The 12,681-nt window shown below is 40.0% G+C and overlaps 1 protein-coding gene across 1 annotated transcript in view; it reads right to left on the bottom strand.

Moving 5' to 3' along the window:
• The window catches only part of LOC121960062 (LIM homeobox transcription factor 1-beta-like), a 62,001-nt gene extending 50,026 nt beyond the window's left edge, over window positions 1-11,975 (bottom strand). The window contains exons 1-2 of the mRNA XM_042509660.1: window positions 11,909-11,975; window positions 9,623-9,809 (exon numbers count right to left, since the gene is read on the bottom strand). Of these exons, the coding sequence (XP_042365594.1) occupies window positions 9,623-9,809; window positions 11,909-11,975 (254 nt within the window). The remainder of the gene's footprint in view (window positions 1-9,622; window positions 9,810-11,908) is intronic.
• Window positions 11,976-12,681: the final 706 nt, after the last annotated feature.

The following is a 12,681-nucleotide window of genomic DNA, read 5'->3' as shown; positions in this document are numbered from 1 at the left end:
GAAGGACAAACTACGGCTGCAGGGGAAGAGGATGGCGGGGCAATGAAACCCAATCTGGAAAGTTTTCATGAGGGCTCGTTTTTCTAGCGCTGCATTGGGCCGCTTAACAGCTGTGGTGTCCAAAAAGAACATGGCTTTAAAGAGCTGCTTCTTGTCCCTGTGTTGTTTCTTTGGGTTGAATTTGTTATCCTCCCCCTCTCCTCTTGTCTTTGCCCCCTGCTCCCAGGAGGGGGGAGTGTATTTTAGACTCCTGGACAGCCTGCTGTGTCTCGGTCCAAGATTTACTCCTGGATCCTCACCTGATGGGGTCTCTGCTTTGATTAATGCTGAACACACCAGGTCCTCTGGTTTCTATTAAAATAAAGCTCAGTTTTAAAATGACATATCCCACATACCTCCATGTTTCAAAATGAATAATGGAGGACTCGAACAGAAGAGCAAGTAGCAAAATATTACAAAGGGCAACACAGACAAAGCCAAAAAAAAAAAAAAAACAGGGTCAAAGAGTGCTCCTAGAGAGATTTCTTGGATCACAGCTGCTCCTGGATCGCGGGTTGTGTTTTTGTATGCTACATGATGCCTACTACTACTGCCATTATTATTAGTCATTTCTCCACTATTAATATAGACATATGATTAGTATTGTCAAACACATGTACAATATATGCGCATGATATGCATACTGTCATAAAATACATTTATTAATACTCACATTTTTATTTCAATTGTTATATATTCGGTTATTGTTATTATTGTTGTTGCTGTGCATCTCTCCCTCTCTCTCTCTTTCCTATGTATATTTTTATTCATTTGCTACTGTAATTTTATTGTTCTTTACAACATATATTGCACATCTGTCCGTCCTGGAAGAGAGATGCCTCCTCAGATGCTCATTTTTTGTTGCTGTGAAGTTCCAAAGACAGAGGGATTTATAATAATATTATAAATAAAATTGAAAATGAAAACTGAAATTGAAATGGAGAGAAGGAGAAGGAATCAACACCAGTTGTGTGAAAAACAATGATTTAGCAGATTTTAACAGCTGTTTTTGCATCTTTCAGTCCAACAGACCTAAAAGACCTTTTTACGCTGCCTACTGCACCCTGAGATGACAGCAAACTTATTTTTAAAATCGATTTTAAATATTTTTTTTTTCTTCGCATGTCTTGTCTGCACTTTTGCTATTTTAATGGTGATATTCCATTTTTTATTGTAATGCATTTAGTAATTTATTTGAACTTTTTACTCTGAACTCTTCTATTGAGTTCCATTCCTCTCTCTGTGAGTTTTTGGGGCTATGTCATCGCTAAGAGCCAGCTTCAACCGGATCCGGCCAAGATCCAGGCAGTCACGGAATGGCCCACACCCACCTCATGGAAGGAGTTGCAGCACTTCCTCACATTCGCAAACTTCTACCGCCGTTTCATCCATGACTATAGCAAGGTGGCTGTTCCCCTAGCTCGTCTCACCACCGTAAAAAACTCTTTCGCTTGGAGTAAAGAAGCAGACCACGCCTTCGCTCTCCTGAAATCCCTGTTTACCACCGCTCCAGTGTTGATTCACCCTAACCCGTCTCTCCAGTTCGTGGTGGAAGTGGACACCTCTGACAAGGGCGTTGGAGTGGTCCTCTCTCAACGGGATCAAAGTATGCAAAAAATCTACCATTGTGATATCTTCTCTTGTCGTTTATCTCCTGCAGAGAGAAACTATGATGTGGGCAATCAAGAGCTGTTGGCGGTGGTTCAGGCTCTGCAGGAATGGAAACACTGGCTGGAAGGTATAGAGCTTCCATTGATCGTTTGGACTGACCATAAAAACCTTGCTTATCTCCACTCTGCCAAAAGGCTTAACTCTCGCCAGGCTCGCCGGTCTTAATTTCTCAGCAGATTCAGATTTTCCCTCTCCTATCAACCGGGCTCTCGTTACGCTAAACCCGTTTCCCTGTCTCGGCTCCACTCCCCAACCTTGGACCCTGAAGAATCAGAACCCATTCTTCCTGACACCTGCGTTGTGGGGGCCGCATCTTGGGAAATAGAGGCAGTAGTGAGGCAGGCTCAGGATCACCAACCCGATCTGGGTGGTGGACCTAATACCCCCCTGTCTGTTTGTTGCTGAGTCTGTTCATTCCTAGGTCCTTCAGTGGGGACACTCCTCAAAACTCTCCTGTCATACTGGGGCCAAACGTACCCTTGTCCTCCTACGCCAACGGTTTTGGTGGCCGAGCATGGACCAAGACACAAGAGAGTTTGTGGCCGCCTGCTCCGTCTGTCCCCGGGGGAAAACCTCTCATCGTCTGCCAGCTGGCTTGCTGCGCGCTCTCCCATCCCAAGTCGCCCCTGGTCAGACATCGCCGTGGATTTCGTCACAGGTCTGCCCCCCTCAGACGGTAACACTGTGATTTTGACTATAGTTGATCAATTCTCTAAATCGGTTCATTATGTGCCCTTGCAAAAGTTACCGTCTGCGTTGGCAACAGCTAATCTACTTGTGGAACATGTTTTCAAGTTCCATGGAATTCCTTTAGACATTGTTTCTGATCGGTTTTCCTCAGTTCTCCTCCCGGGTATGGAAGGCTTTTTGCAAGGTGGTGGGCGCAGCAGCCACTCTCTCCTCTGGTTACTACCCCGGGACCAACGGCCAAACAGAGATCTGGAGGCCGCTCTGCATTGTGTCACCGCTCACCACCCTGTTTCCTGGAGCTCCTTTCTTCCCTGGATTGAGTATGCCCACAACTCTCTCCCGCGCTTGGCCACCGGGATGTTGCCTTTTATGGCCTGCTTCAGCTATCAACCTCCCTTGTTCCTGGACCAGGAGGAGACTGTGGCGGTCCTGGCTGTGGCCGACTACCTTCGTCGGATTAAAGGAGTGTGGAGAACGGTCTGTGCGGCCCTCCAGCGGTCGGCAGAGAATAATAAACGGTTGGCGGACCTCCATTGTTCACCTGCCCTCGGCTATCACCCGGGTCAGCGGGTCTGACTCTCCTCACGTTACCTACCTCTGCAGACGGGGTCACATAAGTGCCTCGTTTTGTCAGTCCCTTTGAGATTGTTAAAATGATTAATCCTGCCGCTGCCAAATTGAAGTTGCCAGCATCTATGAATATTCACCCTGTGTTTCATGTCTTCCTGCTCAAGCCATGTCCTCCAGTGCCCTCCACCCCCCCAGCTCATCAACGGTCATTCGGCGTTTATGGTGTCCCGCATTCTGGATGTCCGTCCCTGGGGCCGGAGGTTTCAGTATCTGTTGGATTGAGATGGTTACAGTCCAGAGGAGCGCTTGTGGGTCTCTCGGGGGCTCATTCTGGATGGGTCCCTCATTTGGGACTTTTACCACCTGCACCCCCTCAAGTCCAGTGGTCCACTGGGTGGTCTCCGTTGAAGGGGGGGCACTGTGGTGCTTTGTGTTTTCTGTGGTGCTTTTTGGACTGTTTTTTTTTTTTGGTGTGTTTTTTGCTGGTGTCTCTGGGTGTCCTCTTTTTTTGCACGGGCTGGGCGTGGTTTCCTGGAGCTGGAGCTCCTTGCACACTTCCTCACCTGCACCTCATCCCAAAATCACCTCCCCTGCAGCATAAGTACTCTGGATTCACTCTGCTCTGGGGCCAGATTGTCTTACCACCTCACCAGTGGTTCTCTAGTGTTTTTTGGGTTTTTGTGATCTCTGGATGTTTTTGAACTTAGGCATGCTTCTTTGTCTTCTCCAGTGCCTACCTGTCCACGAGCTCCAGTGCCTCACCGCCCAGCCCCTAGCCGTTGGACTCAGCTATTTGCTACTCTCTCTACTTTGGACAAACTCCCCGCTCCCCATTTCACTAGCCTCACGCTTCTCCTCGCCATTCACCTCCCCTCGGACCTACCGCACTGTGAATGAACACACACTGTGTATGTACTGAGGCTGAGCATTATGATATAATAAAATTATATAATTATAATGTATACAAAAATATTACAGTATTTTTAGATTATATGACGATACACAATCTATATCTCAAAATTTTGAAATCTCTTCTAAACTACTGTAGACTAAATAGATACAAATCTATTAAATTAACTATAGTTAAGTACTGTTATAATGAAGTTAAATACAATATTCTAATGCAGTTATTGCTATAATTAAATAAATCAAAGAGGAACCACAGATGCTTTTATTTTTGATGCAACCAGCCGGTCTCAGGCTGGAAGTGTTGATGTTTTGTTGTGAACTTAAGGTTTTCAACAGTTAGAAATTAACAGTTAGCAAAAAGTTTTTCACTGCGAGCTAGAAACAAACTAACAGCTCTCCAGTTTATATGTTAATGATACTTGCAAATCACACTGGTGGTCTGTGGTCACAACATGAATATTAAAAATAAGAAATAAATAGCCGAGTCTAAAGGCCCAATTGTGACACTTTTGTGAAGTCCATTGCTCTGTTTTTATCAAAAACTGTAAAACTTAAAACCATTTGTCTCCCCATCCCCTTTTTAGCTTAATTCACACCAGACCCACCACACAGCATCTTCACATTGTCCCTCACAATTGCATTACACAGATTTTTGTTTGATCAAAAAATGACCCCATGGTGCATTAAAATGTGTCACTGTAAACAGCTACTGCAAAATTCTTGCTAAATAAACCTCCAATGTTTATGAAAAAATGACAAGATTTTGTTGTCAGGATAGATGAAATTAATTGTGTTTCAAAAACCAAATATTCGACATAATTTTGAATTCTGCCATCATGTATAGCAATGGAAAAAGAGCATCTTTAAGCATTCTTTTTTCACTTATGGATCAAGCAATTTTGGTAAAGAAATATTCCAGATATTTTTCTTTGTTGTCTAGATGAAGTAAGCTAATTCTCAGATTTCTGTCTTGATGAATTTTAGACACTAGTTTGAAATCTTCCCCCTAAATACATGTACAGCTATTATACTGCACCCTGGTGGTTAGCTGTATCATAGTATGAAATCACTTCTAAAGTCTACACTGGAGAGGTAGTTCAACTTGATAACAACTTGCCTTGGAGCCATCTGTAAACTCACGTCCATGGTAGTGTGGTTTAAACATGCTTTTCCCTCTTCAGACATTGTGTTGTGTGGGTTAGAAACACATGATTTCAAACATATTTGAAGGATTAATGATATTTTTGGTCCATAAATTCTGATAATGTATACTCATTGATTTGTAATTTATCTTCCTCTTTATCTTCCTTTTCCTCTTCCTCATCCTGCCCTTATTCCTCTTTTCTTTTATGTTTATGTTTCTTAATCATTCACTCATGGTAAGTGCATAAAATAGCGGAACAGCAACAAAAAACAATCCTCGGTTTGGCCACGGTCCCAGGTTCACACCCCTTCTCAGCCAACACAGAGAAGCAGTTCAATTATCAAAGTCAAAAGCAGCAGGTTGTGGGTTTCACAGAGCTTATCAAAGTCCTTTTAGTTGCCCTCATTCTGTCCCACCATTACAACGCATATAACATTTCAATAACAGCACACTCAAAGTCTTGCCATTTAGCCCCCCTTTATCGAAACTGAACTAAACTCATTAACTCACTAACTGGCTCTGTACATTAATATTTCAGTATATGTCCACTGGGTTTAATCAGGATTGCTCAAAGACAACTTGAGTTATAGGATTGTGTATCTCAGCCCCACAAGGGTGCAACCCAAGTTTAGTGTTGATAAAATCAAAACCCCAAAAGTATCATCATATGTGTTTTTTCAAATTGTGCAAATCAGCAAAAAAAATCCATCATGGTGGCCTAAACTGTCCAAAAGGGTTTTTTGTGCTCATTGAGCTGTATCTGTTTTTTATATAGCAAACTCATCAGACTCCTGGTGTGAGGGCATGGCCTGTAGAAGATTTTTACTTTTACAACGATAGAGTCACAATTGGGCCAACTAGGATCAAATTTGGTGTGAAGCATTCCATCATTTCCAATTATGGTGCCAGGTTTCATATCTCTGGCTCATTCCAGGTCACAGTAATTTGAGCAAAAGTATAATATAGCATATAATTGCAACTAGGCCACGCCCACACAAATCAATCATTATGGCACGTCAGGTGCTGGTTAATACTTGCATCCAGAGCATGTGTACTAAATTTGGTGAAATTCTGTCACCTTGGTTTTTGGGTACACATCTTTGGCACATTTTTTGCAGTACCTTCAGGTCAGGTTCAAAGTTATTTGGCACACCTATTGCCCCACATGTACTAAAGATATCTTGAATTCTGTCATCATGTAGCTTATAGCAGTCAATGGAAAATCATTATGATGGGATAAATTCTTAATGCGTAATGGCCTGCAAAGACCCAATATTTGCAAAGTCTTTTAAAATGGCCATGTTTTACAACCAAACTTGCTCATTTAGCAATAAAATCCATCATTGCTGACTTTAATGGTCCTTTCTGTTTTTTGTTTTTTTGTTTTTTTGTAGAACACATTATGCTGAGTATGAGTGCCACCTTTCAAATCAATCGGACTTACAGTGTGAGGGGCACGGCTTTTCCAAATTTGCTTTTTGGGCTGTTAATCACAGTGCAAGTACCAATTATTTCTTGGGAAGCATTTGCACATCATTTCCAGTTATTAGGCCAAGTGTCATGTTTCTACTTATTCCACCTGATGGGAATTTGAGCTGCCATGGCAAAGACCAATAATAACAACAACAACAACAACAACAATAATAATAATAATAACAATAATAATAATGATGATGCTGATAATAACAATAACAATTATTATTATTATTATTATTATTATTATTATTATTATTATTATTATTATTATTATTATTATTATTATTATTATTATTATCATTATTATCATTATTATTATTATTATTTGAAAGGGGCTTTGCTCCGTGCATGCAAAAATATACAAGTAACATTTCATTTTGCCCTCCTTTTTTCTGCACTTATAAGCAGTATTTAATTAATGGTTTAGAACACACTATAATTATAATAGGACATTTTAAGTGTTGAATGATGTGTAACTCCCTGTGAATTTTCTGACAGAGTTTGACAGTTAGAATCTGGCTGAGCTTTCCTTGTGGAAAGTGCAGTGAAGAGCAACAGTGTTACAAGTACAGGTCTCTCCTACACCTTCAGATGCTCTTGTTTATTGTATTCTCATTAATAAAAATTGTGTACTCTGTAGAATCGTTTTCTCTCACTTGAGCAATAATATTTATGTGACATTCATTGTAAATTATGAATTATGTGTCTAAATTTTAATATCACTAATGATTTTATACATTCCTAACTTTAACTAATGATATTTCTGTCATTCATTGCTGGATTTATTTTATTTTATTAAATTTTTTTGTATTTAGATTTTTGTTACTTATTTTCTGTCTAACTTCACAAATGTTGATTTTTTTTGTCAGATCGGTATACAATTACAGGGATTGTTTAAACCTGTCCAACATTATCTCCCATGCTTTTATTGCACTTCATTTGTCCTGTCCACAGCTTCTCCAAATAGTATAAAAGACATTTGCTTGCCACTTTGCTGTCAGAGCTGGTAATGCACTGTCAATACCACAGAAGGATTGCAGAAGAAGAATTAAGGCATATAAATGATCATATTTAATTGAGATAATGGGGATATGTATAAGAGGGTTAAATACATTTATTTTAAGGATATGGGGACATTTTACTTTAATTAAAAAATATAGAGAGAATACGGTAAAATAGAGGTGGATGAAATGAACAGCAGATAGGATTCATGGTGTATCAGATAAGTCCACATCTTGGAATTCAAAATGTAGTGCTTAAGCAGTTTGTTGGCTCTCTCCTTCATAGGGAACTTGTCTTTTAAATGTGAGATACCATGTATACCACTGCTGTCATTTATATTCATCTCCACATTTTTAAACCCAGAAAAAAATATTCCTAACCTCCCAAATAAACCATACTGTTTTTTCAGTGTTTTAGTTTTCGGTTTCTGAATATTACAAAGCAGATATTCATGTAAATTTATATTTCACATCATAAATACGTCATTGGTGAAATCTTGGTTTTCTTACAAGCTTGATTTTTGATTGAAATGTGAATTGAGTAAATTATACTGCTTCCTGCATATTTGAATCTGAGCCATCCACACCTTTATTTCATCCCATTTACATTTTAGTGCCCAATTCTATTCATTATATATACACATATATATGCTTTTATTGTCCTTTATTCTAATTTGGTCTCACTTTTGTTTTTGCCTTTCTTATGTAAATAAAGGTTCAGGATTTATTATTAAACCTGGTTCATCATTGAAATAAGTTATAATTTTCATCTTATGTAACAATGAAACATTTTCAGATTTTACTAAAAATAAACAAGGTTAAAGAATCTGTCACGGGTTATGTTAAAAAGAATCTGTGAAATTCTATTTTTTTGGTGAAAGTTGTGGTGGGATGTTGTCTGTTGTGTGCATTATTATTGGAGATTTAAGTTAGCCATTGTAGTGACAGGCTCCAGTATGCAGCAGTGCCACATGGCAGCAAGCGTTTAACTGTTGGACAAAGGCTCCTAAAGAAAAGCAGACAGGCTCACAGAGACACCCAGCAGAGAGGATCGGACAGTCAGACGGCCCGCTGTCAACACACTGCTCTCTGAAATCCTCAATACAACAGGCAAGACCACCCAGCCGCAAGCAGCCCCACCAACAACACTGCTGCACTGTTAAAACAGAAAGAACATCAAATACACCACAATTCCACTGAAGAGTGCTGTGAGCAACACTCCATTAAGGGTGGACGTTTCTTTTGGGGGGGTGGGGGGTTGTTAACGACAGAGGAATGTCATATGCTGCAAAGCCCTCTGAGGAAACTGTGATTTGTGATAGTGGGCTTTATAAATAAAATTGACTTGACATGACTCGTGTTGTCTTGTTCACATCTGATTGCTTTTCTTCTGAAGCTTTTTGTGTGAATTCTTCATAGCCGTTTTGATTCCGACATCAAATTAAAATTTGTGTGTGCTTTTATGTGGTCTTTGTTTGTTGTTGAAACTCTGCGTTGCTGCTATTCTTGGCCAGGTCTCCCTTCTAAAAAGATCTTAATGGGACCAACCTGGTTAAATAATAAAGGCTAAAGGCTAAATCATTAGATTTCAGTAGCCCATTGAGGTTATTTTCTTGGATTTCTCAAATAAAAGTTTTCCTTAAATGTCTGTCATTAAAAATTTAGATGTTAACATGAAAAATAACAGCTAGACGGATTACAAATAAATAATACCCATCATGCATTGTGATTTTATCATTTCAGTCACTGAATTCAGTGACAGCTGTTTGACTATTGTTGGAAACATGTCTGCAGTGTGAAGGGACTACAACCGAAAAGAACAAAAACTGTTTTGGGACATTGCCTCATGATTTTAAATGCATTTCGGCTTGAACAGAAGCAAAAGCTTCAAAAGGGTTTTTTTTTTTGCTTTGCTTGCTTTTGTCTATATATATATATATATATATATATACAGTATATAAATATATATATATATATTTCTTTTTTTTAAATTTATTTATTTATTTTAGATAGGCTACCAGCTACTCTCAATTTCCCTCCCCGACCGGCATCACACACACACTCGGGCCCACAGGCCGCATGGAGTCGCAGCACGTGCTCTAATAAAGGGACAGGGTCTTACTGCTGGTAGTCGGCCTTGCAGTACAGCCTCGTGTCTCTGAGGTAGCAGGTGGCGGTCAGCGGCTGCTGGCACACGGCGCACTGTAGACACTCCTCATGCCATGACGCCTCGTTGACCCGCATCAGGAAGCGATCTGAGATGATCCGCGTGCATCCCTTACACACAGCCTGCTGCAGAGAGTTCCCACCTGACAGATGGAGAGAAGGGACACACACACACAATCACACACACACCGGGACGGTTCATGAGAGGAGGGTCAGCACTGTCAGGGCTAGTCATTCCTCCACATCCACACTGAACACCGGCAACACACCAGCAATGACAAGAATAATGGGAGGACGGGATAAATCATTATGTGCACGTGCAGCCAACTGTGTGTAGGGTGAAGTCAGGTCATGTCAGGTCATGTGGGACAGTTTGTGGGACAGTTTTTGGTATTACCAAGAAAACCACGTAAAATTCTGCAGACTACCTTAAGTGTTACCTGTAGCCTAGGTTATAACTTGTTATGGTTTTCTGCTATATCTCTATGTTGTTAAATAAAATAATTTAAAAACTTTGGACTTTAAAACTCGTGTTCAGGTAAAATTGAACAATCATGTTTGTTTGAATTAGCCATCAAATCAATTTATCAGTTCAGTTAATAATTCATGAAATCATAATGGAACCTAACTATTCATTAAAGATGAAAGATATTCCACCTTTTCTGCCATGTTTTTTTTGTTTGTTTGTTTGTTTTTTCTGCCTGCTCTCTCACTGTCTGTCTTCTTGGTGCCATATTGTCTACCATGGACATGCGCGTGTGTGAAACAATGATGGCAAATTCTGAAATTTTTCTTAGCTGACATGGACTTACTGCATCATATTTAGGCCTAATATTTTTAGTGACAAAAAAAGGCTAGGCTACTAAAAGATGTCTGAACTGTGGCTGGGTGACACAACAGCATAAGTAATTTATGGCACTGAAAATCATGCTGGTTCCAATACAGAGATATGTCCCATTTCAGCTCAATTGTTTGTCTCATTTAACCTGAAAACATAAAGTAGTCACTCCAAACCTTTCCCCATAAAACTTAAGTGTATTGTGAAAATAGTTTGATTATATGTCAAACAGTTAATAAAATGGGGCATCCTATAACCATTTTATTTCAGCTGCTGTACTATTACCACAAGGAGAAAACCAACATGCCACATGGCTTTCCTGACAAGTTCTGGGACCATGTGATTTTATTTTATTTTTTTATTTTTATTTTTTTGTTAGTTTTCACCCTGCTCATTCTGGTTATGTCAATCAAAATAGACCAATCAAAATGATTGTTCCATGTAAAACACATTTATAATAACAATGCAATATGTTTGGTGACTGGATTGGCTGCTTATATTTAAAGAGCCCAAGATATAAAACCTTATTTGTCCCATTTTACTTGATTGACCCTGCAGCTATAGCAGTTATACAGAGTGAAGTGAGTCACTACTATGATTTATTGCTGTGTATTCTGAACGTTTAAGGGTGCGTTCTCCCAAATGATATGCCATGGTGGTATCTAGCTATGCACATATTTGATTTGTCCAGTTTTTGTTGTATTTCCTATTAATATATGTTAATTTTTTTTGCCATGATTGTGGATATGGATTAGTAGATAAGAGAAAAATTATGTGACATTTACGCAACACGACTTGTGTGCGTTTTCAAAGTTTGTGTTTCCCTTCTTTTCTTCTTCTACCCATTATAATATAGTGAAGAGCAAAGTTAACACATGCAGCCTTTATGTTATGGACAACATAATGTTATGGACTGCATCAATACATAGGCCTGATCGGCCTACAGGCCAAAACATTCGTTTACACCCCTCTGGTTGTATTTTATTTTAAGTGGATATTAAGATTATATTGCCTACACACACACACATATATATATATATATATATATATATATATATATATATATATATATATATATATAATCTTAAGAGAGAGAGAATAAAGACCTAGAAAGTCAGGGGGGTTGAAAATAAATAATATAATCAATCAGCCTATAGGCCTAAACATTCGTTGACACCCTTCCAATCGTAGCCTATTTTTAAGTAGGAGTTAAGATTTTATTTGAATTATATTTACATATAGGCCTATCTATCTATCTATCTAGGTAGCTATCTATGCTAGAGAGAGAAGAAAGACCAAGAAAAACAGGGATTTAATAATTCCACAACTTCAGGTGTGAGTTTTTTGGATGAGCGTGGTGTGGGGCGGCTCAAGGGGAGAGGAGAGAAAAGAAGCTTAACTCACCGATCAAAACGTCCAGAAAGCCCGCATCAGTCCGCAGACCGTCTTCTATTTTCATGTCGTTGAGCATCTTTACGAACGCAGCACAGTGATGACTGCTGGCTGACACGCGCCACGCACTCTGCCTTCAAAAACCGTGGGACCCAGCAGTGTGTGTGTGTGTGTGTGTGTGTGTGTGTCTGTGTGTTTGAAGTCCTCCCAGCCTGCAAATGTACAGCAGTCAGTAAAGTTCAAACCCTGACAAGTTTTCAGCCTCCAGCAAAGATCGGCAGAGGACAAGGCTATCAGCTGATGTAAATCCAGAGGTGTGGGCTGAGGAGGGTCCAGCAGTCCTCGACTTGAAGCGCCATCCTTGTCCTGAGCCTGATCCTGATCCCGAGTCTTCCAGAGAGGCTGGTGTCTGATGGATGGCCGGAGTCTGATGGATCCGCCTCCACCGGGAGCCGCTCCCTGAGTCCACACACTGACTCTGATACGTCTGTAATCACATCAAATGTCCGCACACAGACACACACACTCAAACATCATGGGCTGACTCCGGGCTGACTGACAGTCTAAACAACTTCCTGCTTGAACCCGATTTTTTCCTTAAAACAATCTCCGCGTCCTCTTGTCACGTCTGTCTCCACTAACACCCTGCTTGTCTTGACTCTGTAGGCCTTTTCAGATTTGATTAGACTACTTTCAGGTGTCAACTGAATAATAGAAGACTAATTATTTATAGCAATTTATTGCTGTCAGCGTTTAGACCAGCAGTGGCTCATTATTATGATCAG

Source organism: Plectropomus leopardus, chromosome 20 (genome assembly GCF_008729295.1).
Source record: "Plectropomus leopardus isolate mb chromosome 20, YSFRI_Pleo_2.0, whole genome shotgun sequence".
In the NCBI taxonomy this organism is placed as follows: domain Eukaryota; kingdom Metazoa; phylum Chordata; class Actinopteri; order Perciformes; family Serranidae; genus Plectropomus; species Plectropomus leopardus.
Note: the sequence above shows the minus strand (reverse complement) of the source record. Positions and strands in the feature narration are given on the sequence as shown.